Source organism: Carassius auratus, chromosome 27 (assembly GCF_003368295.1).
Source record: "Carassius auratus strain Wakin chromosome 27, ASM336829v1, whole genome shotgun sequence".
Taxonomy (NCBI): Eukaryota; Metazoa; Chordata; class Actinopteri; order Cypriniformes; family Cyprinidae; genus Carassius; species Carassius auratus.
The window spans coordinates 10,448,665-10,474,371 of record NC_039269.1 but is presented as its reverse complement, the minus strand read 5'-3'; the positions used below and the strand labels follow the sequence as shown (position 1 = coordinate 10,474,371).

The 25,707-nt window shown below is 37.0% G+C and overlaps 1 protein-coding gene across 1 annotated transcript in view; it reads right to left on the bottom strand.

Annotated features, from left to right (window-relative positions):
* The window catches only part of rasal2 (RAS protein activator like 2), a 75,464-nt gene extending 59,480 nt beyond the window's left edge, over positions 1-15,984 (bottom strand). The window contains exon 1 of the mRNA XM_026205829.1: positions 15,077-15,984. Within this exon, the coding sequence (XP_026061614.1) occupies positions 15,077-15,206 (130 nt within the window). The 5' untranslated portion in view covers positions 15,207-15,984. The remainder of the gene's footprint in view (positions 1-15,076) is intronic.
* Positions 15,985-25,707: the final 9,723 nt, after the last annotated feature.

Below are 25,707 nucleotides of genomic sequence, written 5' to 3'. Positions count from 1 at the left end.
CAATGTAGGCGCGCGGTATTCACACTCATAATGGAAGCGACGCGTTCGTACCGCATCAAGTTAAAACCATCTTAACTTTTCTGAGAGCCGCAAGCGCACCGCGGGTCATGTGACAAGAACTAACCAATCAGCTTCATCCTTTCCCGTAACAAATTTGAAAGCTCAGCCAAGATGAAGGAACAGCTGACCATAGCTTTATATGGATTGCCATTTTGAAATAAAATTAGTATCAGAGCTACTGCAAGTGATTTTCAGTGCTTCAAATCCATTTAATTTTTGGTGAAATTTCCGCGTCTTCATGGAGAGAGCAGGTCATGGTTGCTAAGCAACAGCAGACACCTCAGGAGTGCAACTGCCCGAGCGCTTTGGAGAAGGAGAAAGCGGCGCACCTATCGTTTTCCCCGCGTTTTTAGGCATGATATGTGAACGGCCCCTTAGGCTACGGTGTTTTTTTTTGTCGGGGGATGGGGGGGCACATAGATATTAGAATATATTCAAATACATTGCATGATATTCGAGATCCATTCGAATTAGATTTTTCTCAAAAGTGACAGCCCTAAACACTACTACAACTACATTTGTAAGTAAAAAAAAAAAAAAAAAAAAAAAAAAACAAGATAAAGAGAAATTGCAACATTCATGATGCTGCTAACTATTGTATAATTATATTGTGAATATCTGATGGAACGCACAGCCCTAGTTCCTGGCAACATCCCATTCTCCTTACAGTAAACACACAGACATGTACAAATTCTTCCATGCATTTTTTTCTCTCAGCAAGGACAGACCCCCAACTAACAGAGGAGTGTGTATTTTTAACCCACACATAGGTTAGTGCTCTCGCTTTGGCTCTTAAGTAGGGGAAATCCTGCCACCCCCAGACATCACCCCAGTGTGGAGGCTGAAAAAAAAGAAAGAAAAGAAACTTTCCGTCTCCTCCTCCGTACAGCAGGCCCACACAGGCATCAACAGCAGCCTGGACATAATGTTGCTGATAACAATCTAGTAAATAGCTGCTCGGAGTTGGAACCCCAAATGCATGAAGCAGATCAAAAAAGACCCTCAACTGATTAGAGAGGAAAATGCATGTAAAAGCGAAAGTTAACCCCAAAATAAATCTCCCTCATGTCATTCCAAACTTGTATGACTTTCTTCTGAGCAACAAAATTGAGGCGTTTTGAAAGATGTCTCAGTGTTTTTGTCCATACAATGAAAGTTAATGGTCTCCAATGTTCTTCAAAATATCATTTATACAAGCTTGGAACAACATTTTCAAATAGAGTGCTGCAGGGATGAAATACACTTACTTTGTTACATTTACTTGAGTACATTTTTTGGGTAACTAATACTTTCGGAGTATATTTACAGATGGTTACTTTTACTCAAGTACATTTTAGTGAAAAAAACTGTACTTTTACTTCGTTACTACGGGCCATGCTCCTTTCGTTACTTTACCTTCATGCAAAACAATTTATAAATGCTTCAGTTTCATTGCTTCCTGATTCATTCTTTTGAGTCAATTCTGTTTTCGAGGCTTGATCAAACCAGTTGGCAAACCAGTGAATTGGTTCGTGAATCAGTTTGAATGATTTGTTCAGTTCCCTGCCACACACGCTGAGCCGTCTGAAGCGGTTCTCAATCAGAGTTGTAACAGAAAGTTTATAGAACATCAAGAGCGTTGAAGACATGGCTTTGGATCTACAGTCAATTAAAAGCAAATCTGCAAAGGCAATTGTTTGCTAGCGATGAAGATCTTTGTTTGATGAACACCGCATGTGTGCTGTCTATGGTTCAACAGGTATAGATAGGCTACATTCGATTACAGTATACGACACCACTATGATATTACTAGTTTGTTGTACATGTAAATTATACATTAAATACAATGTATAATTTTTTACATTAAATAAACTGTCACAGAGTATGAAATGAATACCCTCCAAACCCGTGTTAGCTCTGTTCCTGGAGGAATGCCTTTAGACACAATTAATATTGATATATTTCCACAATATTTACGCTTGTAGAAATATACATTTGTTTACATTTTACAGAACAGATGGAAGAAGATCCGTCAGTGCATTTGCTTTATGTTCAGATGTTCGGTAACTTGGCGGTCATGTGAGGAGTTTTCACTCTTTTCCGTGTCAAATGTATATTATAAATAATTAATATACTTTAAAATATCATTTAATTCAGTGATGCAAATCAGAATTTTCATCAGCTGTTACTCCAGTTTTCAGAGTCATATGATCCTTCAGAAATCATTCTTATATATAGATTTATTACCAGTGCTGGAAACGGTTTTGGTGCTTAATTTTTTTGGAACCGGTTTCATTTTGTTTAGGATTATTTGATTAATAGAAAGCTAAAAAGAACATAATTCATAGTAAATCAACATATTGGAATGATTTCTGAAGTATTATGTGACAATGAAGACCGGCGTAAATGCTGATGAAAAAATATATACACACACACACACACACAACATACATTTTATCTATAAATTAAAAATAGACTATAGATATACAGTACATGTTCCAATGTAACTAGTAACAACTTGAGTAGTTTTTTTATTCAATACTTTTTTTACTCTTACTCAAGTAACTATTCAGACTATTACTTTTAGTTTTACTTGAGTAAATATTTCTATAAGTACTTTTAATTGAGTACAGTTTTTGGGTACTCTACCCACCTCTGCATACATCTGTAGTCCAAAATCCGGAAACGATTTAGCATTTTGGCACTTTCGGTTCCATCGTCCTGAAGCCTATGGGTTTTTTTTGAATGGGTTTGATTAAACACCTAAAATAAAATCTGTGGTTAACAACAAGCTCAAGATCTTTTCCCATTTTCTTCCATTACATGTAATAAAAATCCCTTTTGTTTTATTTTAAGCTTTTTAAAAGGACAAGTTGCTACCAAGTGGCTTAATGGGACTACGGAGTTTGTCAGAGACATTAAACCATTAAACTCATCCACTAACTAGTCTGCTTTTACAGTCTCAACGTGTTTATAATCATGCTCTAGCTAACTATTTTAACTCAATCTTTCAAGAAAAATGCTTTTTAAATACGGATTGAAAGAGTTGTTGGAAGCATAATGGTGGTGATGTTATAGACTATGTTAATTATTATTTCTGACAATTAAATTTAGTCTTTAAAATTCATGAAAGTGGGGTTAATTTGTGGTGATTATCATGATAAACATGTAAGACACATGATTGTTTGTTGTCTTCTTAATAATCCAAAAACCAAATAAAAAAATCTATGGGTTTTTGTTGAGCAAACCAGATTGAACTTCTTTGTTGGCCTACAAAAACACATCATGACTGCTGCACTCTATGATGACAGAATTTTAATTTCTATGTGAACTATCACTAAGGTTTTCATTTCAATCTTACTAAGAATAGCCCTTTATATTTGAGAACCTCAGAGGAAAATAATGACTCTTTCGGAGTAGAACTGCTGCCCTATTGTTTGTACCTCAAAGGACTCTTTAAGATGGGAAAAGGATGTCAAGAACAAGAGCTCGGCTTCACCTGCCTCACTGTACGTGTCCAGTCCAGCTGAGCCGCTTTCTAAAGCCGTTCACTGCAAAGCCCTGATAAGATAGTAACAGACCAAGTGGAGTGGAAACACAAGACTAAAGGTCGTGTGCAAAATAGATGAGATGGCCCACACAAAACCTGGAAAGACATTTCACAATGATGCACATGCACTAAACAAGACTGACAATGCATTTACAAAATGTACACAAATAGATAATGTTGAAAGCAAACGGAACGGCAAACATACACGCCCTGTACACATACCTTCAATGTTTTAATGATGCAGACGTCTATTTATGCGAAGGCGCCACATCAATGGGGCTTATCTCAGACTAAGTGATAGTCATCTGAAATCTTTTATGAAGTAACCGTAGAGCTTTTTCAATTGTGGTACTGTAGCTGTACATTAGCACGGTAAAAATCTGGATGCTTCCCACAGTAGACTTCGGTCAGTCAGACTCAGAGGAGCCCGCAGCGCCTGACCCCATTTGGCCATTCTCGATCGACGAATAAAAATGGGGCTTTCAGAGTTGCCTAATATCCTTAGGGTCTGCAAAGTGCATGAAACACACTAAGGGAAGTCTGATTTTCTTTAGCCTTTCATTCGTGCTTTTGGCAGCATGCACAGCATTGCTAAGCAGTGAAGTGTGATCTGTGACTCTTACCAGTCATTTGCAGAGCAAACAGTGCACAACATGAACCTCTATATCAACAAGACAGTCCATAAGGGCCGTCAGGCTGAAACACGCAATTTCAAGATTCAAAGAGTTAGACCTGACCGTCATATCTGACAGAACTGCCTGGCACCCACATTGGAGATAATGACTGTAATGGCTCACTATTAAAGTGAATCAACAGTGGTTTTCAACTGCTCTTGCTTTCCGACCCAGATTTTACACTGAATAAAATTGGCAACCAAATTTGTTCCAAAATTGAACATTAAAAAAAATTGCACAATGAACATAATGGGCTGAATACAAAAACTGCTCATTTTGATAAGGCATGCATAACAACAAGTAGGACAATTAACTTTAAATTAAATTAAAAACAAAACTTTTTTCTATTTAGAAAAAAGAGATTTCCTTAGAATAATCAATTTATTTCATTGATTGATCAGATCCATTGACTGATCTGATCGGTCTTTTATGCATGGAAAACATAAGCAGCAAAATTGTCAATAATGTAAGAAGCACCAAATCATTAGAATGTTTTCTGAAGGATCAAGTGACATGAAGACTGGAGTAATGGAAGCTGAAAATACATTTTAAATTGTTAAAATATAAATTTTTAAATGATAATATTTCACAATATAACAGTTCAACTATATCTATACATAAATACATTATATATTAAATAAACAAAGCTTAAAAGAGCATAAGAGACTTCTTTAAAAATCAAAATTCTTAACAAACCCAAACATTGGATTGATATCGTATATATAAAACGTAGAAAATAAAGCCTTTTTTTAAAGACCATTAACTTCTTTTTCATTATTATTAACATTCGCCTTTCCAATTATAGTTAGCCTATGATGACATTAAAAAGTATTTTATTACCTTTAATGTGAAAAAATGTAATACGATTTCTTTTTTTTATAATGATAATAAGTGGGAAAAATTCAACCAAAGTCAAAAGGATTGCTTAGACAATGCAACTGGGGCCATCAAGCCCACTAGAAAACTACTGCTACACTTACCAACCGTCCATCTTCCAGAAGAAGACATAAGAGAGCACACACATGGACACACAGCTGGTGTCGACCAATCAAACACTAGCACTGCTAAAGGGAGGGGCCTTGTTATGCATCATGATGTCATTCAGTCCCTTATGCTTTCCTCAAACAAGCCAGCTAAAGTAAAGCATTGTGTATGACAGACATTGCGTTATATGTGCTTAGTGGACTGAGCAAACCATTCACTGAACCAGAGCTCTACAATACCTGCTCCAAATTTATTGCAACAAAGATGCTGAAATCCCTTAAGGCTCAATGTTTACATATGCCAAGCCTTCCTAAACAAATTCGGTAGCCTAAAGTCTACAAAGCCAAATGGTAAAAGCTTTAGAACAGATTAATGTGAAGGTGCTGCTGAGGGCGAAATCTAAACGCAGAGTTCTGACTTTGGTTCCTGTGAGATCATATCAAATAACCTTGGCGTCACATGAGTCTCTGTCAGTAACACGAGATTGTGGAAGTCAGAGTGCAGCGTGGCTTTTATTATCCATTTTATTTAGGCATTTTTGCTAAGAGTGGTCACGGTGAATCAGAGCAGACAGGTGGAAAATTACCATCTAGGCTTTTACCGACGAGGAAGTGGCTACTAAATATGAGCAGTCATCAATTATAGCAGCGCTGAATGTTAAACAAAAGAACCTGAAGGTTTATCTTGGATCAGACCGAGCCGTCTTTCTCCTATTCCTCTATCGTTATCCATTGGATATCTTGCTCATTTTCTTCCAAGTATCTGCCAACCATGTGTATCTTTATCAATGGCAGGTGTACCATACAGGCCAGAAAAGATATACTTCCCTCTTGACAGCCTGGCTCAGACGATTCCAGATGAGCGGAAGCTTTATTGATGCGTTTTTGCATTCGACCTGCTCACCCGTAATGAATCACATCCATCAAAGGGCTGTGATAAAACACACGAGTTACATTAACCCGAGGCAAGAGAGCATTTAATTAATAGAACACGCCACTCGGAGGATACAGCTCGACCTTGAGCAACTTCTAATGAATTATCGCCGAATGCACAGCTACACTGGATAAATACAAATTGAGGAATATTATAATTGGATTGGCCTACTTACAGGAACAGATGAGTCTAATTCCAACTGTAGAAATTCAAAGGTACCAAATCCTCAGTGAATTTGTAATGCACAGACATGAGCTGGTTAATAAGAGGATGTTGTTTAACCTGAGGGGTGTTATCGCAATCAAACCAATTAAGCCAATCAATTCTGACAATCCTTGAGGGGGTAACACTCCTGTATCAGTCTTTAAAAGAGCAGGCAGGAAGCACATGCCACCGGTCTGCTGACACGCTCTAATCGATAGCCCAGAGTGGCAGGAATTCTTTCATGAGATGTCTTGCACGTGGAATTAATGTTCAGATGGGAGAACACAAGCTGCAGAGGTTATCAGGATGTTGAAACAGACATTCCAACGTCATTTATAAAGCAAAAAAGTTGAAGCAAAGTTCAGCTGTATGTATAGTAAGTAGCTAATTTAATAATAAAAGCGTAACAAAATTATCGGTCACTAGAAAAAAAACAAAACAAAGTCAAACAAGTTTATTGAAGAGTAGCAAAAATGTAAAAGTAGCATCACAGCATTTTTCCCACTTAATATTTAGGCTGAAATCTACATGTAAAATGTCACATTAAATTAAAGCAATTAAAATATTAAAACTATAAAACATATATTGTACAAGTTAAAGTTATAATCTAAAACTAATTTTCTAAATATATATTACTGTTTGTTTATTGGCTTTTAACACTGAATGCAACTATTTTCACAGCAAACACATGGCAAACAATTAAAGACATTTGAATATTATTTAATAACTAATACAAGACAGAAGCGAAGGTAAAAAAAAATTAATAAAATGTATTTAGTTACTTTATTAAAAACAAAATGCACTTTTATTTTAGTAAACATTTTAATTTTTGATGCATTAAAATACATTTCTTATTTTGAAGTGATATTGTCCAATCAGGTTTTCATTAGAAAAATTATTCCTTATAGGGTGCTTGGGATCTCAAAGTCAAACAGAGAGATCTTGGATCATCCTGAAAGGGTTTATTTTGTGATGATGACCACCCTACTGTACTTTATCCTGCTAATTGCATGACTACTTACCAAATAAAAAAAAAATGAACATATTGATCAGAAATAAAGAGACACCAGAGTCATACACAAGACCTGAAACTACACAGTTAGTGGTCATTCCAGAGAAACGAGTAATAAGTCTTCTAGAAAATCATGTATGGATACAAAAGGTACAGGGCAATATAATGTTCTTCACCATCATGTTTTATGGCAAGACTATAGGAGCTAAATATTTATCCAAGAATGATCAGGAAAACAGGAAAGTGGGCTTCCTGTGTTTTCAGGTAACGCCTGGAATCTCAGGACATTGTCTTCCAGCCAGTCAGTCTCCATGAGTGAAAGGAAAGGGTGGAGAACTGACAGATACCTGCCTTCGTCTCCTGGGAAACACCAGACCGCTGTACTCTAACGAGTGACCCTCAAAACATTCACACTTAAAAAGCATCAACCCAAAAAAAAAAAATTAACACAGATGGCTTGCCCAAAACTATCAGCATGTTGTTTTGGAAGATCTAAGGAGACAAAGGCAGCTTTGAACCAGCCGTGGGAGAGGAAGCAAAGCAGGCTGCCTGGTGCATCACAGTCGAGCATGTGAAACTCTTGTGACTACAGTGAACTCAATTCAGGACTCTCCAATTAAGGGGCTTTTCAATCTGAACGTCCAGCACTGCAGGCAAATCACCAACATGTTGATGTGGAGTACCTGGACACTGCATCAAACTTGATGAGGCAGCACGTGTTCCACACAACTCATCACTCTTTGTAACAGAGTGAAAAACTTTCATTACCCCAGTAGGTTCCTCAAGAGTTAGTGCTAGAAGATAAGCTCCTCATTTAATAAGCTTAGACACGAGAGTCTTTCTCGAAGTAAATGACATAAAGTGAGCATCCACAATCTGCATTAAACAGGGCCTAATCCTTATCTATAAGGTGCTGCTTAACAGACTGAAAATCAGGGATTAATGGAGAGCCAAGTCAAGTACACATTTAGTCATTTAAACTAAGTTAAATCTGACTTTGCAATTGAATTTTAGACAGAATCTTGGATGCAGAAACTCAGCAACAAAATCAGACATAGCTGCGGCTTTACTGATCTATCAGGGCTACAGACTGAGATTTGAGAGCAGTGGACACTAAATTCTACAGATGGTGGCGCCAGGAGCAGATTTGGTAGCGCTGGGGGATGATGTGTGGGGGTATTCAAAATAAACATAATTTAGGTCATGTAATCATAAAATTATTAGTTTTGCATTGATAAGCGCAGTTATTAATAATATTTGATGTTCACTTGTTTATTTTTCTTTTATCGTTTATACAGATTTGACAGTAAAGCACTAAGCTTGAGTTAAGATGCACACAAAACATACTTTTATTAACAACAGTAACAGTTGAAAAATCTACTTTTTATATACAGAATATATACATCATCCACCCTTATTAAATGTACAATCATTTTTCTAGCATATGGAACCGACCAACTTTAGTGATTATGTGTGATTTAATAGCAAATTGAAGAAACGTTTGTGACTGTTCTTACTTCATACACACACAAAAAAGTGTAAAATTCTGACTAAATCTGAATTTTTGATGATTTGATATTTTATAATTGTGATTTTATCATTTCAAAATATAGAGAAAAAGTAGAAATGGATGACTAATAAGCCTATAAGAGCTCCTCTGCTGCTGTCTGCTGGTTATAATTGTGATTTTATGTATTTTTTTAATTTTACATAATAATTTTACAGTGTTAATAATTGTTCATCCTATTAAAAATAACATTCAAACTGGATCATCTTAGAGCTTTAGAGTGCTGGAAATAGTTTTGGGAAATGCTTTAAAGTCATTGAAAAATACTTTTCCCTCTCGATAGGTTGTACAAATCCTGAAATAAATTATATAATGCATTCGACCATTTCTACCACAATACCATGGTTACAGTTAGCATTACCACTTCTGATTTCTGACGTATGGCAGTGCTGTTTATAACAACTAAGTTACACTGTCAAAGTAACGGTTGAACCACTGATGGCAGATGGACTATTCTGAGGATGCTTTTCAGACTTTACTGGGTCTTGACAGTGTAACTTACTTGGCAGTCTATGGGACAGTCATAAGCTTCCAGGTTTTCATCCAAATATCTTAAATTGTGTTCCGAAGATGAACAAAGCTTTTATGGATTTGGAACGACATGGGGGTAAATGATTAATGACAATTTTCATTTTGGGGTGCAGTATCCCTTAGATAGTTTGTTAATAGTAAGAATTGGATCTTAAAATAAAGTGTGACCACTAAAAGCAGCTCTGCCCTCTGACTGAAAGTCCACACGGAAATGTTTTGTAACTACTGCTGAGAAGAACAGCCATGGCCAAAACAAGTCCATGAATAGACAAGTTGGCATGGAAAACATTATTCTTAACAGATACATAAGGGAAGTGAGTGGGAGAGAAGCTGGCCAGCATCCTTATTGAGCTATTTCAGCTCTGGAATGCCACGATGAACGCACTGGTGCCGGTTGCTCTGGAATTTTGGAATCCAGTCCACTGAGGTCATTTTTGGAACGGTCTGGTTACATCATAGTCCCGGCCCTATCTGCTGACAGCTACAATGAACGAACGAATGGTTCACGTTGGGCGGAGGGGAGGTGGTGCAGCGGGGCGCACATCCTGAGCCGTCCGCTGCTAACACAATTCCACCATTCACTCCCACCCCTCCCCAGCCTCTCTCGGCTTCCTCTACAAGATTAAATACATCTAAGCAGCAACTTCACAAACATTCGACAGCATTCACTCTCATCCACCATGGCAGAACCGTCCCAGACCTTTCCATTTCAATATGAGGGACTTGATGTAAGAAGCTCGGTGGATGTAGGCAAACTTTTTGAACCAGCAGGTCCAAACAGATGCCAAATCTGACAGGGCTACCTACACACCCGCCAACCCCGAGCTTTGTGTAAACGACTGCAGGAAGCATTTATATATTTCCAAAATTTTACTCCAGGGATAACAAACCCAAAAAGTGCACTGTAAATCCAAAATAGGCTGCCTAATGTAATCCAAACCCCATATTTAAAACACATAAACACCATTTACAGAACACAGTTGGCACCTTGAATAAGCCTGTGTGGGAGGAACATGAACTATAACAGAACAGTTATGTTATTAGTGTCACTCAAGGGCTTGTTATTGCTATTAGACTTCCTAATAATAAGTCACCGAATGAACAACACCAAAACTAAAGCTGATTATTTTAAAACTGTGATTCACTTCCCTCAATCTGAGGAAGGGATGTTTAACATGATGAGCATGCAGCTGCCGTGGTCATTTAATTATGGATGATATGACATCCGTGCTGATGACAGCTTTAATGTGACAGGTCTGACTGCTCTCTGGCTGTCAGTAATGACTCACTTCTGTCTCGCAGTGAGTTTAAGCTTACACCAGTGGGAGCAATTTAAAGATAAATACCAAAGAAATTAAAATTATGTCATAGGCTGTTGGACAGCACATGAACAGAAAAAATGTGAATTCTTTACACATTACAACACATCATCTGGATTTGAACTTTTTTCCCAGTGCCTGGAAAATAAGAGTAAACTGCTCTGTATTTCTAAACAAATGGATAGTTCACCCAAAATGAGAACTGTGTCATTGTTTACTCATCCTCATGTTGTTCCAAAACCGAATGACTTCATTTGTTCTGTGGAACACAAAAGAAGTTATTTGAAAGACTGTGATGGTTGCTGATTTCCAAATGCTATAAAAGTATAATACCGTTGGCTGTATGACTATATTCCAAGTTGTATGAAATCGTAAAATAGCTTGACTATTCATTGGTTGTTCATTATTCATTGTATCCAGTCGAGTCAGTCCGATTCAAAATCTAGACTAGTTTTGTGAAAATGATACCATTTCAAGATTTGTCTCTCATGAACAAATCAGGAATTGATACTAATGAAATGAGCTACAGATCACATTCATCATATGATTTCAGAAAACACAACTCCACAAGTCAAATGGATCAATTTTCTTAAAAATCTATGGTGCTTTTGTGCCCTTTTTCCAGCTTGAAACTTCAGCGCATAGAAAAAAAAATTCTTGTAAAATGTCTCAATTTTTTCTTGTGCTCCACAGAAGAAATACAATAATATGGGTTTGGAATAACATTAGGTTGAGAAGAAATATGACACTTTTTATTTTTAAGGGATCTTAAATTTTAATTTGACAGCTGATCTATATTATAATTTTTAGAACTTGATTTTAGTTGGTCAATTTCTGAATTAGTGGGCATAGAAAATGAGATGAGAAGTCAGTGGCAGTGGGTGGACAGAACTGGATGTCCTGTCTTTAATGTGAAGTCCCTGGTTTTGAATTACATCCTTAAATAAGAAGACAACAGGCTGCCATGACAACAGCCCCTGGCAACATGTCTATAGGGTGCACACAGCCTTAAAGAAGCTTTATTTAACAACACAGATCTGGAAACACAATCAGTAACCATGGCTTACTATTACTCGGTCTTGTAAAGCAGAATTAAAATTGTGCACGTGCATTAACAAACTAACAACCCCTATTACATTTTTAATTGAAACCGTGACAAGAACACATTTTCATGTTTGTCAACAATGTGCTAAAACCTTTTCTATTGCACCCTGTCTCCTATTACAACTAGGAGACAAAATCATCCACAACCAGATCAACATTCAAACCTTTTATGTGTAACCAGGATTTTCCACAGAATCGTTCCTTTAACCACAAATCATAATGCACACATTAGACTATCGTATATTCATGCCATTGTTTCTTTACAAATTACACTACAGTTAAAGAAAAAAACCCAAAGGCACAAAATGTAGTGTACCACGGTACCATCAGACACACTGTATAACGTATGAGGACATTCAACTTAACCTAGTATCTTTGTAAGTAGAAAGTGTATAGCATAAGCAACACACAGGAAGGAAAATGAACCATTAAGCCTGCATGTTTCTATTAGAGCTGTGGTACTATGGCAAGCCACTTTAACATTTCATTTTAATATCCCATACAACTAACCAGCAGCTATTTTAATGTAATTTATATTTCTTTTTAAATACCAGTAAATAGGCCAACAGTGACTAGTATTTGCTCAACTATTAACTGTTCTGTAGATCTCTGGCTCATAAAGCAATTATTAAATTACAGCTAGGATATGTTGCTAATCGTTACTTGAAAGAACTTGAATATACACTAGTAATGATTATTTAAATATCTACAAGAAACTAAGGAATAAACAACAGTAACAGAAAGAAATGGAATATGAAACTGGCAATTTGTATAAATTTTAATCTGATCAACAGACCCCTATATATCTAAACTGCAAAACAAGCCATTTGTTACAATGTCATAGTTACTAGGATTGGGAATGACTAGTAGAAGAAGAAGAATTCTTAATATATAATGTTAAAATAATACTAGGGCTGGGCGATAAATCGATTTTATCGATTAACTCAAATTTGACGTTAAGGGCGAATTGTTTTTAATGAAAATAGGTTTTCTCTTTAACTTCCACCACCGGCTCTCCCCTTAGGCTTTCGTAGTTCAGAGTGGGCTCGCCCTCCTCCCGCTTTCCTTACAGCCGCACACAGACAACATGACAGTTAACAGCGCAGAACTCGTTCCAAAGAAAGGCACCGTTTCATCCGTTGTTTGGAATTGGTTTGCTTTTTTAGTGTCAGACACAGAACAAATAACGCCACATTGCAAAGTGTGTTTAAAAGCCGTTGCTACAAAAGGTTACTACTATGTATTTTTCCTGAATAATGTTATAGTGCACATTTTATCTCACCAAACATTTCTAATGTGCGATCATATTAAGTCGTTTGTCTGTGAGATCTGCGAAATCTGTCATTCGCGCTGCGGAGGCTGTCTGTCAGTCACACACTCACACACACACACACACACACACACACACAACAAGAACGAGCGCGGTGCGCACACACACGAATAACAGAACGAAAACTCCCGCTAAATAATAAAGAGTGAAGATGGCGAAAAGATTTGCTTAATAATGTAATCATGCACATTTAATCTTACCAAACATTTCTAATTTGCGATATTATTAAGAAGTTTGTCTGTGAGATCTGCGACATCTCTCATGCGCACCACGGAGGCTGTCTGTCAGTCACAAACACACAACAAGAACGAGCGCGGCGCAGACACACAAATAACAGAATGAAAACTCATGCTTAATAATAAAGAGTGACGATGACGGAGAGAGCAAAATGTTCCAAAGTGTGGTTATACTTCACTAGCGTTAGGGTGACCAGATGAGATTATTCAAAGATCAACAGTCTGTCATTAGTCTTTAGTGTGCCACACAAAACAACAACATTAAAATCATGAACTCAAATGTCACTGTAAAAAGAAAAAAACAATGACTGTTGTAACAGTGCGTAAATCAGACTTTTCTGTAATGCTAACGCTGATGAGTTTAAAGTTTTGTTAGCACTTTATGAATACCACTGTGACAAGTATGTATTTTTGTAATAGATCTAATTTTGTCATTTTTGTTACATTTATTTAACCAAAGGTGTTTTATCAAAGAGGGACACACAATTTTATTTTTTATTTATATTTTAATTTATTTTGAAGGTGCATTGTGTCACTGTAAGTTATTAGAAAACTGATAAGCTACATTTTCACTGTTTACAATGGCAGTGCCTGCCATCTCGTTTACAAGCATGTTTTGAGGCTTGTTTCCTGTTACACTTATGCACAAAGGGGAAACTTAGATTAAACTGCATAATTGAAAATCAGAACAAAATAAAGAGTACATTTGTTTTGAGCAATTTCTTTGTCAGTTGTAGTTTGTTTTTAAATAGAATTTTTTTTTTTATTATTAAAATTTGAAAATCGGGTTTGGTGTGAAAAAATCTGAGATTTTTTTTTAGGCCATATCGCCCAGCCCTAAATAATACTGACTAAATAAACAAATATTCACTCATGGCACATAATGAACAGTTACCTTAGTGGAGGAAAAAAATAAAAATAAACTAATTACAAGGAACGGGGCAAGAAACTGAGGAACAATAACCAGTGAAAGAACTGTATTCCAAGACCAACCCGAACATAAATTTCCCTAAAAATATAACAGCATGTTGTGTGTTTTAGCAGTTTAAAATCAGAACTAGCTGTGCCAGATTCAAAAATGTATTACTCTGATGACCTAATCTTGTAAAATTGCATTTTATAATAATACAAAATGGAGCCTTGATTGACATGGATATTTACCTCCAATCAAAGGAAACAAAATTTGCAGATGTCTTCTCTCGTTTGTCAGCCATGAAGCTACTTACTGAGTGTGGGTAGTTCGATTTTGTTTTAATTCATATAAATGTATATATCCAAAACAGTATTTCAATAAAATCTAAATATTAATGGGGGGTGGAGGCTGATGAAACGCTAGAAATTTTCCTGATAAGTAACAGTAAATGTTTAACCGGCTTGCCATAAACAGTCCTGTCTGACAATGCTTCGGTAAACACAAGACTCTGAATTCCCCTCGGTATTAAACGGTGATAGAAAATAAAACCCCAAATAATTTGATTATTGAATGTATTGAAGATCATAATTATGCATTTAAAAACCTCTTTTGTGATTTATATCGCCGAGGTGTTAAGGTGAACAGATCTGAAGCCAGCGCGGTCACTGAATATCACTTACCGTACACTCGCACCCATCCCTGCTGCTGGCAAAACGAGTCCATCAACATCCCATCGACCACAGGGTCTAAAGAAACCATGCCTCCCTGAACCGAGTCTACGTCGCCACCGGTTACTGAATCCGTCTCCATGCTCGATACACCTCCACGGTAACGTCCAGGTGAAGACTCCAGTCCGGTGGATTTCCACGCGCGTGGCAGGAAAGCCTCAGTCACAATGTTTTCCGTTGGTTTGAGCGGGTTTAGAATCAAACCATACGGCTAAAAAGAGTTTAAATAAAGCAGGATAAACTAGCGACAGTAGTATGACAATGTTCAAACTAAACGTTTGGAGTTTACCATATTTGTCTTTGTTTCACAGTTGGAATATAACTTATGTACGCGCGACTGTAATCTATGTTTACATTACTGGGCAATGTTGCTAGCGTTACCTAGTCGACAATAAAATAAGAAAATACGGATATAAAAAAGCGTCGAAAGTCTATATTATAGATCAGTGATTCGAACGCTTATCAAACCCTAAAAAATACGAAAGTGCAAAGCTTCAGATCACTCTAGTTTTCCTTAAAACAGTATCAGCAGCCAAGAGTTAAAACAGAAGCAACAAGCAGCAGTTGAAGTTATAGTCTGATGGAGTGCTGTTTCTTGTCTGTATCCGTGAGTCAGGTCGTGGAAACTGCAGAAATGATTGAATGAATCCAGGCGTCGGCTTTCCCGGATCGTCGGCAGGAGTTTACTGCATTGTCCTTACGGCCAAAAAATCATCCAAATATCAGCAAGTATCAGTTAATTGTTCTGTCGTCCACTTTAAGTGTGACTCGTTGTTTGGGACGTCCTCCCTCCGTTTCTCGCGGTCCCAGCCTTTTTCACACTTCAAAATCCAGACCGCTTTTCCAGCTCAATCACATGCCATTGCCAGCCTGTGCGCTGGGATTCAGGGGAAACTAGAGGATAACCGAGTGACTCGATCAGCTCACATGGATTTAAAAATTACACGTTTAAAACCAATACAAACAGGTTTTACTACATTTACACATCGATTAAAATTCAGTGACATTTTTAGATATACATCATGTGTTTTTGAATGTGAAATTAGGACGAATCGAGACTTTGACAACGTCAATCCACAGATGTGAATGATTATGGAGTGAGACATCTGCTGGTTAACATCGTGCAAAGTCATACAAAATATTTAAGTTGATTTGACTTTTATATGCGTTGCATTTAGTTTTTGAAAAACATATTTCGTAGACATAACCTGAATGAAAAATACATGTTTTCAATTTTATAGATATTGAGAGATAATTTGGCTGAAGATAAAAAGCGGTCTCTGTCTCCACCTAGTGTTCATTAAGAGCATCACAAGAGCATCCGACAACAGCTCTGCTTTTGGAGTAGAAACGTTTTCATTTGTCACAATAATTTTGGATTGTTTATATGAACGTCATTATCTTTATCATTAAATAAAGATATCATATTCTAAATAAAGTGCAGTTAAACAAAAATTAAAAGTAAGTTTTTAATATTTGAAATAAAAATAAAATAAAATTGTTGCAATTTTGTGTCATCATTTTCCCCATAAAATATTCTCCGATTGCTGCGTTTCGTCGCCACTTTTGCTTTCCAAGAGACTGTTAAGTGCCTCTACATCATCATCTGAAGCACATAAAAGTACGGGGTTCTCCTCAGTCGACCGCATTATGACTTGCAGAATGGTGACGTAACGTTGTGTTTCTCTGTCTCTAAGGCAACCGGACAATCATTTGTCGTTACTGTCACCGGCCGCGAGATGTCGCTGTTGACTGTTTTATGAAATAAGAAGAGCTGATAATCAGTCCTCATCTGCGAAATTACATTTTATCTTGTCGAGAGCATTTATAGAAAGAAGATTCTAAGACGAAACTAAACTAAATAAGCTTAGCATCAAACCATATTTATTTCTGTGGAAATAAATAAGTGTGAAAGTTACTAAATGTAGTTATCAGCTGCAATCTTAGACAACAATATCTACTGTATGTATTTAGAACTAACTTAGGTTGTAGCATTACCCATAAAGATAAAGTTGAAGAATAGAAAGTCCTTGAAGGGTTCAGACTTCTCTGTGGAAACTGCATTATCATCTGACCTCAAGGAAAAGGACTGGCACATTTGAAGTCATATATTTAGATTCTTTGAAATGAAAAGTCGTGAAAGTTAACTCAAATCAATTATAAATTAGTATATAGTATACAAATTAATGTTCTATCCACTTTGTTTAGTATATATGCAAATGTTTTTTTCAATAAAAGGAAGGGGGGGGGGGTTATTAGGAACAATAGGGACATTTCTTGTGGTAAAATTATGAGATATATTTCATTTAAAAGGGAAAAATCAATTGATGTCCTAAAAGGTCATTTCTCTCATGATGATTAGGAATGTAAAGTCATCTGACAGGGAAACTTGTGAGTGCAGATTCACTTTTGTCATCATGTAATTTCATTGTACATTCCAAAAACACTTCCTCAATCAACCGATATCATGTTTGTTGTTAACATATCATGTCTAGTTTCAGTTCTGGTTCACCTCAACCCAATATTTCCATCCTTATCCTTAGATGAAAGGACACAGGGAATTCTGTGTATTATACAAAAGATCTTTTCCTTTCGGATGTTAGTGACATCATGTCATGCCACAGTGACAGTCGCGTTGCACAAGGCATGAAGCGATCACATTACAGAGAGAGAGTGTGTAAAGAATGTGGAATGGATTGGTGTCAGAGGTTCTGACTCATGCCACATTGCTCTGCTTTCAAGCGTTCGCTCCGGACCTGCCCAAAACTTCTGCTCTCTTACTGGAGTCTATTTGTAGCATGTGTGTGTTCAATAAATGAGATGACTGTATTTCCAGTTGCTCTATTTTAGGCCAAAGGAGGAAACTTTTTATGATGTGGGTCTATAATTATTGGGAAATTGGGAATGGGAGGGAAGGGGAATGGCAGTATCAAACATGAAGATGTCAGCTATCAGTATATGCTACAGTATGTTCTCCCTTGTTTGTTAATGACTGATTTGAGTTTTTAATAGTTATTAGAGCAATCAAACACAAGTTCATATATACCATTTTCACCACCATTTCACACTCACAGTCCCGAGTTGTAGTGAGACGAATATGCATCTGGCTGTTTTCACCATTTAAAGCCCGGCTGTCAACATCTGTCCTCAGAGCCGTTAAAGCCCATGCAGTCATGCTTCAGTTCTCAGAAACAACAAAACAACATCTGTGCTTGTCCAAGGAGTGCTAATGTGCCTGGGGCTGTCAGAAGCCTCAGAGATTTCACAGGTGCCAAAACACAGAAAACACTTGTGTCTAAAATACAGTATATTCATGCATTTATGCAGGCTTCGGCTGCTTACATCAGCCGTCCGTTATCTAGGGCTGCTTTTGTAAGTGATGAATGTTTGAATGCCGAGTTTACATTGAGCAGCCGGGTCCCAAGGCTAAACATAGAGGATTGAGAATCAACATAGTCTTGTGTTGCTGTGTAAGTCCATTACATCATCTTATTAGAGTCACCGAGCTCCATTTCTGACAATCTGTCCAAGAATGTCATTTAGGCTAAAGCTGTTAACATCGACTGAATCAAAGACCTTCGACCAGGGCTGAACATTTTTCATTTTGCTTCATCCTAAATGAAGAGCTGACCTTCTGCCCTGTTAATCTATAATAATCTCTTTCTGACGGCATATTCCTTGTAAGTCCGTGTCTGTTTTCAGTTTCTGCCTTGAAATGAGTGATCTGCTTCGGTTTGGCCTAAATTCTCCCAGCTGCATTTACAAGTGAATCACGGCAGACTAAAAATAACCCCTTTAGAAGACTGGACTCAGGAAATGAGTAAGGCTCTCGGGTCCTGAGAATCGAGTGATGTCCACCTCTTTACACTGACCTCTCCGCACTGGATTTCAGCCTGACGTCTGGGTGACGTCTTCCACTGCAGGAGATCCAAAGACAAACAGATGTTTCCTTAAGCTGTAGGGCCGATAATGCGGTAGTTTCAGTCTTCATGTTTGTTTTTGCCGACTCGTGATACTGGATTTTGTCTCATCCTGAAACTTCAGCCACACCTGTTAAAGGAATACAGGTTTAACTACTTTGTACATTGAGTATTCACATTCTTTAAAGCTTTTTATCATTTTGTAGGTCATGATGCAACCAGTTTGACAGTTACCCATATAACTTGTTGGATTATTTTGATGTTTGGAATGACATTAACATGACTAAGTGCATTGAAGTAGTGTGTGTGTTAAGAGTGAGTATTAGGGGTGATTTAAACACATCCCAAATTATATCAAGTCTAAAAAAGGGAGTTTTTGGCTAATGGTCTGATTAGTGACATATGTGACCGTGGACCGCAAAACCATAAGTCATAAGTCGCATGGGTAATAGCCAACAATACATGGGTCAAAATGATAAATTTTTCTTTTATGCCAAAATCATTAGGATATTAAGTAAAGGTCGTGTTCTGTGAAGATATTTTGTAAACTGGCTACTGTAAATACATAAAAACTGAATTTTTGATTAGAAACATGCTTGCTAAGAACTTTATTTGGACAATTTGGACAAAGATTCCAGATTTTCAGATAGTTGTATCTCCCATGTTTTGTCATATCCTAACAAAGCTGATCTATTCAGCTTTCAGATTTATTCAGTTTTCATCCCTTATGACTGGTTTTGTGGTCCAGGGTTACTGAATGATACAGTGAATAGATGGACAATGGATATTCAATGCAGTACAAAATATCGGGGTCGGTAAGATTTATTTGATAAAAAATACAGTAAAAACCAGTTATATTGTGAAAAATTGTTACATTTTAAAATAACACAAAATTATTATTTATTATCAAAATAATTTAGCAGCCATTACTCCAGTCTTCAGTGCCACATGCTCCTTTAGAAATCATCAGTGTTGAAAGCAATGCTCTCTCACAACCAACCCAGACAACAAGCTGTTTCGGCCCAGATCTGGCCCACATGTGACCCGCATAGATTTCACACGGGCCGGATTTGGGCCGGATCTGGGCCAACCCTATGCTGCTGTCTGGGAATTCATACTTTATTTTTTACAAGGTGGCTGATTTGAACAAATTTACAACCTCACTTGTAAGATTTTGTACAATTTCTGTGAGGGGTAGGCTTTTTCACAAATCATACAAATGTAAAAAAGTGAGGTCCTACGAATTCATTCAAATTAGAGAATGAGAGTGTGCTGCTTCATTTTTCATTCTAGAAAGATGTATTTACTGTCATTTGTGATCAGCTTAATGCATCCTTTAAAGACTAAAGTATCATAAAGTATATATATATATATATATATATATATATATATATAAAAAGTACTTGCGCTGAACTCTTGAACAAGTGTACACCCAACAAACCATAAGTGTCTTTTAGTGTATCACATGAGATTTTGATTTGTCATATTCATAACTCGGAGTCATGCCCTGTTGATACCTTTCAAGAGGGTAGGAAATTCTATGGGTATGTACCTCGGTATCTTTTGATCATCACTTTGGTTTTGGCGAGGCAATGACTTTTGTTACATTTGTTTTTTTAAGTTGATGTTTTACTAAATGATTTGCATTGTCTGAATCACCATAATGTGTATTCCTGTAACCAAACAGCAGGCGCTCCAAGAATCTACACTGAAAATCTAGCTTTTAGTTAAAGAAATATGTAGAAATTCTGTACTATGTTTCATGTATGTTCTTTGTACAAAAGGTCAGATTTCCTTGAGACCAGGAAATACATAGAACATTTAATATTTCACACTAAATGTCTCTGAGTCATCACATCAAATTAATGTTGAATAATAGAGCTAGTAGCTGTGGAAGCAGTTGAAAAGTGCGGAAGTAGTTGTCACCAGACTTCTGTCTGCAGCGCTCACAAGTTGAAACCATGTGACCTGCTCGATGGAAAAGAAAGTGGTTGGAAAAACAGTTCAGCTATTTTAGTCTTGAATGATGATGATCTCACTTTGCAGTGTGTATGTTAACCACAAAAGTCAACAGGAAGCTGACATATCAGAAAAAGGCCATGCTGCATAGAAACAATCCAACGCAAGGAAACAACAATACACAAAGAACTCTGATAGCAAAGAGGCTGTAAACAAACATTGTGTGTTACAAACACAGATGTCTATGTTGAGATACGTTTCCACAGGATGCATCTATAAATGGGTTGTGCGTTCATCTAGCATGGTTGACATACATTAACACTTCGTTCCATTGAAATCTGAGGTGTACTCACCTGCGGTCTCATTATGAATATTATGCTTTTGCAGATGATCTGAGTTTCTTATTTAGAAACGTACAGCTGCTAAGTGTGCTATTTATGCAGCAGCAATACGATTTTTTGACCAAATATTGCAGCACGTGATGATATAAGATATGTTTGCCTTTTTTACACAGGCTCATGTTATAGGTGGTGTTTATGGCACCAACAAGCACAAATACCATAATAATGTTACTACACAAGCAGATTCCTGTTCCCATTGTCAGTCATTAGGCAGTGCTGCATTCAGCTGCAGTGGGCACTGATTCAACACCTTGATGTCTGTTTGGGTGAGGTCCAGTGCCCCACATCTCAAACATATTGCTTCACTGAGCTCTGCCAGAAAGGGAGAGAGAACATTATGGAGTCAGGAAAGCTCTGCATTCTGCCATGTTTTTGTTCTGGCACATTCTGGTCCTTGTTGCTCATTTATTTTATTTTTAATTTTAAAATAGTTTATTTTTTGTAATTTTTGTTTTGAATAGTTGCATTTAGCATCTCAAATGTACCTACCAAATGTTTTTTTTTACATATTTCTGTAATTTATTTAACATATTTATTATGCATTTAAAGTTATTCATTTACTTTATAATTTTTTTTTTGAACTTGTAACTTTTCCCCCCGCTCTTTGCCTCCACATGCATAACCAAACAATAAACCTTAAAAAGGTGCATGCGTGTAAAATAAAACTTCTTTCTAATCAAGTGAAGGATTTCAACATTGGCACAGAACAGCATCTGACCAAATGCCTCAGTTCTTTGCAACTTGTTTCTTGTTGTTTAGCAGATGCTTTTTAACCAAAGTGACGCATATTCTGATTGCAGGGACGGTCCCTCAGGAGCAGCACACTTTCTTTCGCAGGAACAGCTATGGGAGGAGGGGATCTCAGTCACTTCACAGTTCTAAGATTGAATTCTTATCTGTATTCAAATCTGTAACCTTTTCATTAACAGCGTAATGAGACTATCTGACTTTTGAATCAGAAAACGTGTCAAAAAATGAATGTAGCATTGACCTTGATCAATGTTTTGTCCTTTAAGGTATGCTTTCGATGATGACTCAATAAGTGAATGTAGGAACGGCTTTGGGTATTTACACAAAAGCAGAACTTAGGACAATCATGCCATTGGTTGTCATAAATGACGTTAGTTCTGCTGCAGACGCTCTGCTCTATTGTGTACGGCTGCTGAGTTCTGCTGCACATGACGTGCTTTGTAATAATACCCTGCAAGGAAAAGTACCCAACAAACTTGCCTTTGTCACCAAGTTTTAAAATTTCCACAGAATTTCTACAGTTTTACAGAATAAAGCTTACTGAATCACAATGTTGATGCAGTGCTGCAGTTTGTACAGTTGCACCTCTGGCTCTTGCCCTTGTGCGTGATGATTATGAAATGGTGAGGTCTGCTCACATTGTGGTCAGTGGTGGTTATTTATTAGAACTAGAGAATGTTGTTTACTGAGCAGTGTGTTATGTGTGAGCTGGTGCCTTGCAAGAGGGTTTTGGTGGTTATGCTAATCTGTTTCCTTTTGTTCAGTTTTATTTTCGTATCTGCATCTTTCTTTCACTTTATTGAAAGTCATTCTGGGTCAGGTGGAAAACACTCTTTGGCTATTAGAGAAGATTAAAAAAAAAACATTCCTGTCAAGGATCATGTAATTTCTAATACATATAATTGGAGAAATCCTGTTCACACTTCATAGTTTAATTTTTTTTTAAAAACATAGTGTGGTCATTCAAAAACCAATCAAACTTTACCAGATATAAATGTATTCATCAGCAATCTGTAACTGTCAAAGTGAACTCCCTTTAAACTTATTAACCAACACTTCCTGTTTGTGTATGTATATGCTGATGGCTAGGCCCACACAGAAACTTCATCTGCAAAAATGCCACCGATTTCTGTTAAACTGAGCCTTCTGTGAGTTGCAACATTGTTAGATCACCTTTTCTTTTGTGCATGTTTAATAAATATTTTCCTAATTTGATTATCCTTTCAGATACTAATAAAAGTATAGTGCTCTCATTTTCAATTTATTTATTTATTTAATCAAGTCCATTTAATCCATTGTGCACAATTTTGTAGATTTTCCCATCAAAATTAGTAACAACTAATTCTGTCTGGGCCTAGCAATGACACGACAATGCCATGACATGATTTTTGCAATAATAATAATAAGTATTTCACATTCTGCCCAGTTACTGGGATTTTCACGCACAACCATTCCTAGGGTTTACAAAGAATGGTGTGAAAAGGGAAAAACATCCAGTATGTGGCAGTCCTGTGGGCTTGTTGATGCCAGAGGTCAGAGGAGAATGGGCCGACTGATTCAAGCTGATAGAAGAGCAACTTTGACTGAAATAACCACTCGTTACAACTGAGGTATACAGCAGAGCATTTGTGAAGCCACAACATGCACAACCTTGAGGCGGATGGGCTACAACAGCAGAAGACCCCACCGGGTACCACTCATCTCCACTACAAATAGGAAAAAGAAGCTACAGTTTGCATGAGCTCACCAAAATTGGACAGTTGAAGACAGGAAGAATGGATGAGTCTCGATTTCTGTTGAGACATTCAGACGGTAGAGGCAGAATTTGGCGTAAACAGAATGAGAACATCGATCCATCATGCCTTGTTACCACTGTGCAGGCTGGTGGTGTTGGTGTAATGGTGTGGGGGATGTTTTCTTGGCACACTTTAGGCCCCTTAGTGCCAATTGGGCATCGTTTAAATGCCACGGCCTACCTGAGCATTGTTTCTGACAATGTCCTTCCCTTTATGACCACCATGTACCCATCCTCTGATGGCTGCTTCCAGCAGGATAATGCACCATGTCACAAAGCTCGAATCATTTCAAATTGCTTTCTTGAACATGACAATGAGTTCACTGTGCTAAAATGGCAAATCCCACAAAAATATTAATTGTATTTAAATTCTCATCACTGATTTTATTTGCACTCAATTTTGTGCATTCAGCTAATATATTTCATAGCTAATGGCTCTATCAAAACAGAACAAATAATGAATAAACCCTTTTTGGGAGGGAAAATGCAACTTTGCTACCTCAATATGCTTCCTCAGATTTGATGGTGAACTTATGAAGCCAGACATTTACCTGATAAAAGTCATAACTGAAGTAGAAAAGTGTGTGTCTGATGCATGAAAACAATGAGCATTAGTTCTCACGTCCCGCACACACGTTTTAGCTTCTGTTTACCATATTGACTGTGCATAAGATAAAATAAAAATATAAGGTACTTTTCAAGATGAAATAAAATTGTAAGGAGTAAAAAGTACTGTTTTTTTTTTCTTGAGAAATGTAATCAAGTAAAAGTACAAGTAGTCAGTTTAAATTGTAGTTCAGTCGAGTAAAAATCCCCCAAAATAATACTTAAGTACAGTTATCAAGTAAAATTACTCAAGTATTTTGCACCTCTGGATAACAAGCTCAGTCTACTCCTGGATACTGAAGAAAGTCTTCCTCTCCATTTGAGAGTGTGTGAGTTGCTCTAGTTTTCAGGTTTGATTTCCTAAGTGTTTTTGTCCTGCTGAGTTAAGGATGTACAGCTGGTTTTTTGTAGCCTGATGGGCAGTAGCAGCTCTGCTGCCTGGGTGGCTGATTATCTGGGTGGCAGGCAGCAAGCCATTTAAACTTGTGCTTGTCCTGATTGTGGCTGTCCTATATTCTCTCTTTTTTGAGTTTTCTACAGTATTTCAGTTTGGTAGATGGTTCTTATGTGTTAAATGTGGGTTTAAGTGTTTTACTTACTTTCTTTTTTTTTTTTTTTTTTTTACAAAAATTCTTTATTCTGTGCAAATGCTGTTGAATAATCACCTTAATTGATGATCATGTTGCTTTAAATTCATTTTAATTTATAAAATGTATTAATAAATAAAAACAACTGAGTTTTCTAGACTAAAACCTCAAAATGTGTCAGCTGTGGTCTGTTTGGTATGCATTGACTTGCTCTACACAGAGGTACTTGCCGCAGTTTTCAGAAGAAAAAAAAAACTAGATGATTACACAGATGCGTCAAAAATCTCTTGAGAAATGTCACAGTTATGTTGGAACAAGCAAAACAGCTACTTGACGCAGTTAGGTCAGACTTGTTTTCAGTTTTTACACACATATACTTAGACTCACACCTAGCTTGTGCATGTTTTCAACGCCAGTTGCAACCATGAGATATTTTCAGACACCACAAGAGGTGGTTTCGAGGTCGAGAGACTGAAATCAACACATTTTGATGTACGTCACGGTGGTGTTATTTTTTGTCAAGTCTGAAATCGTCAAATTAAGAGGATCTGTATATGCAGCATTC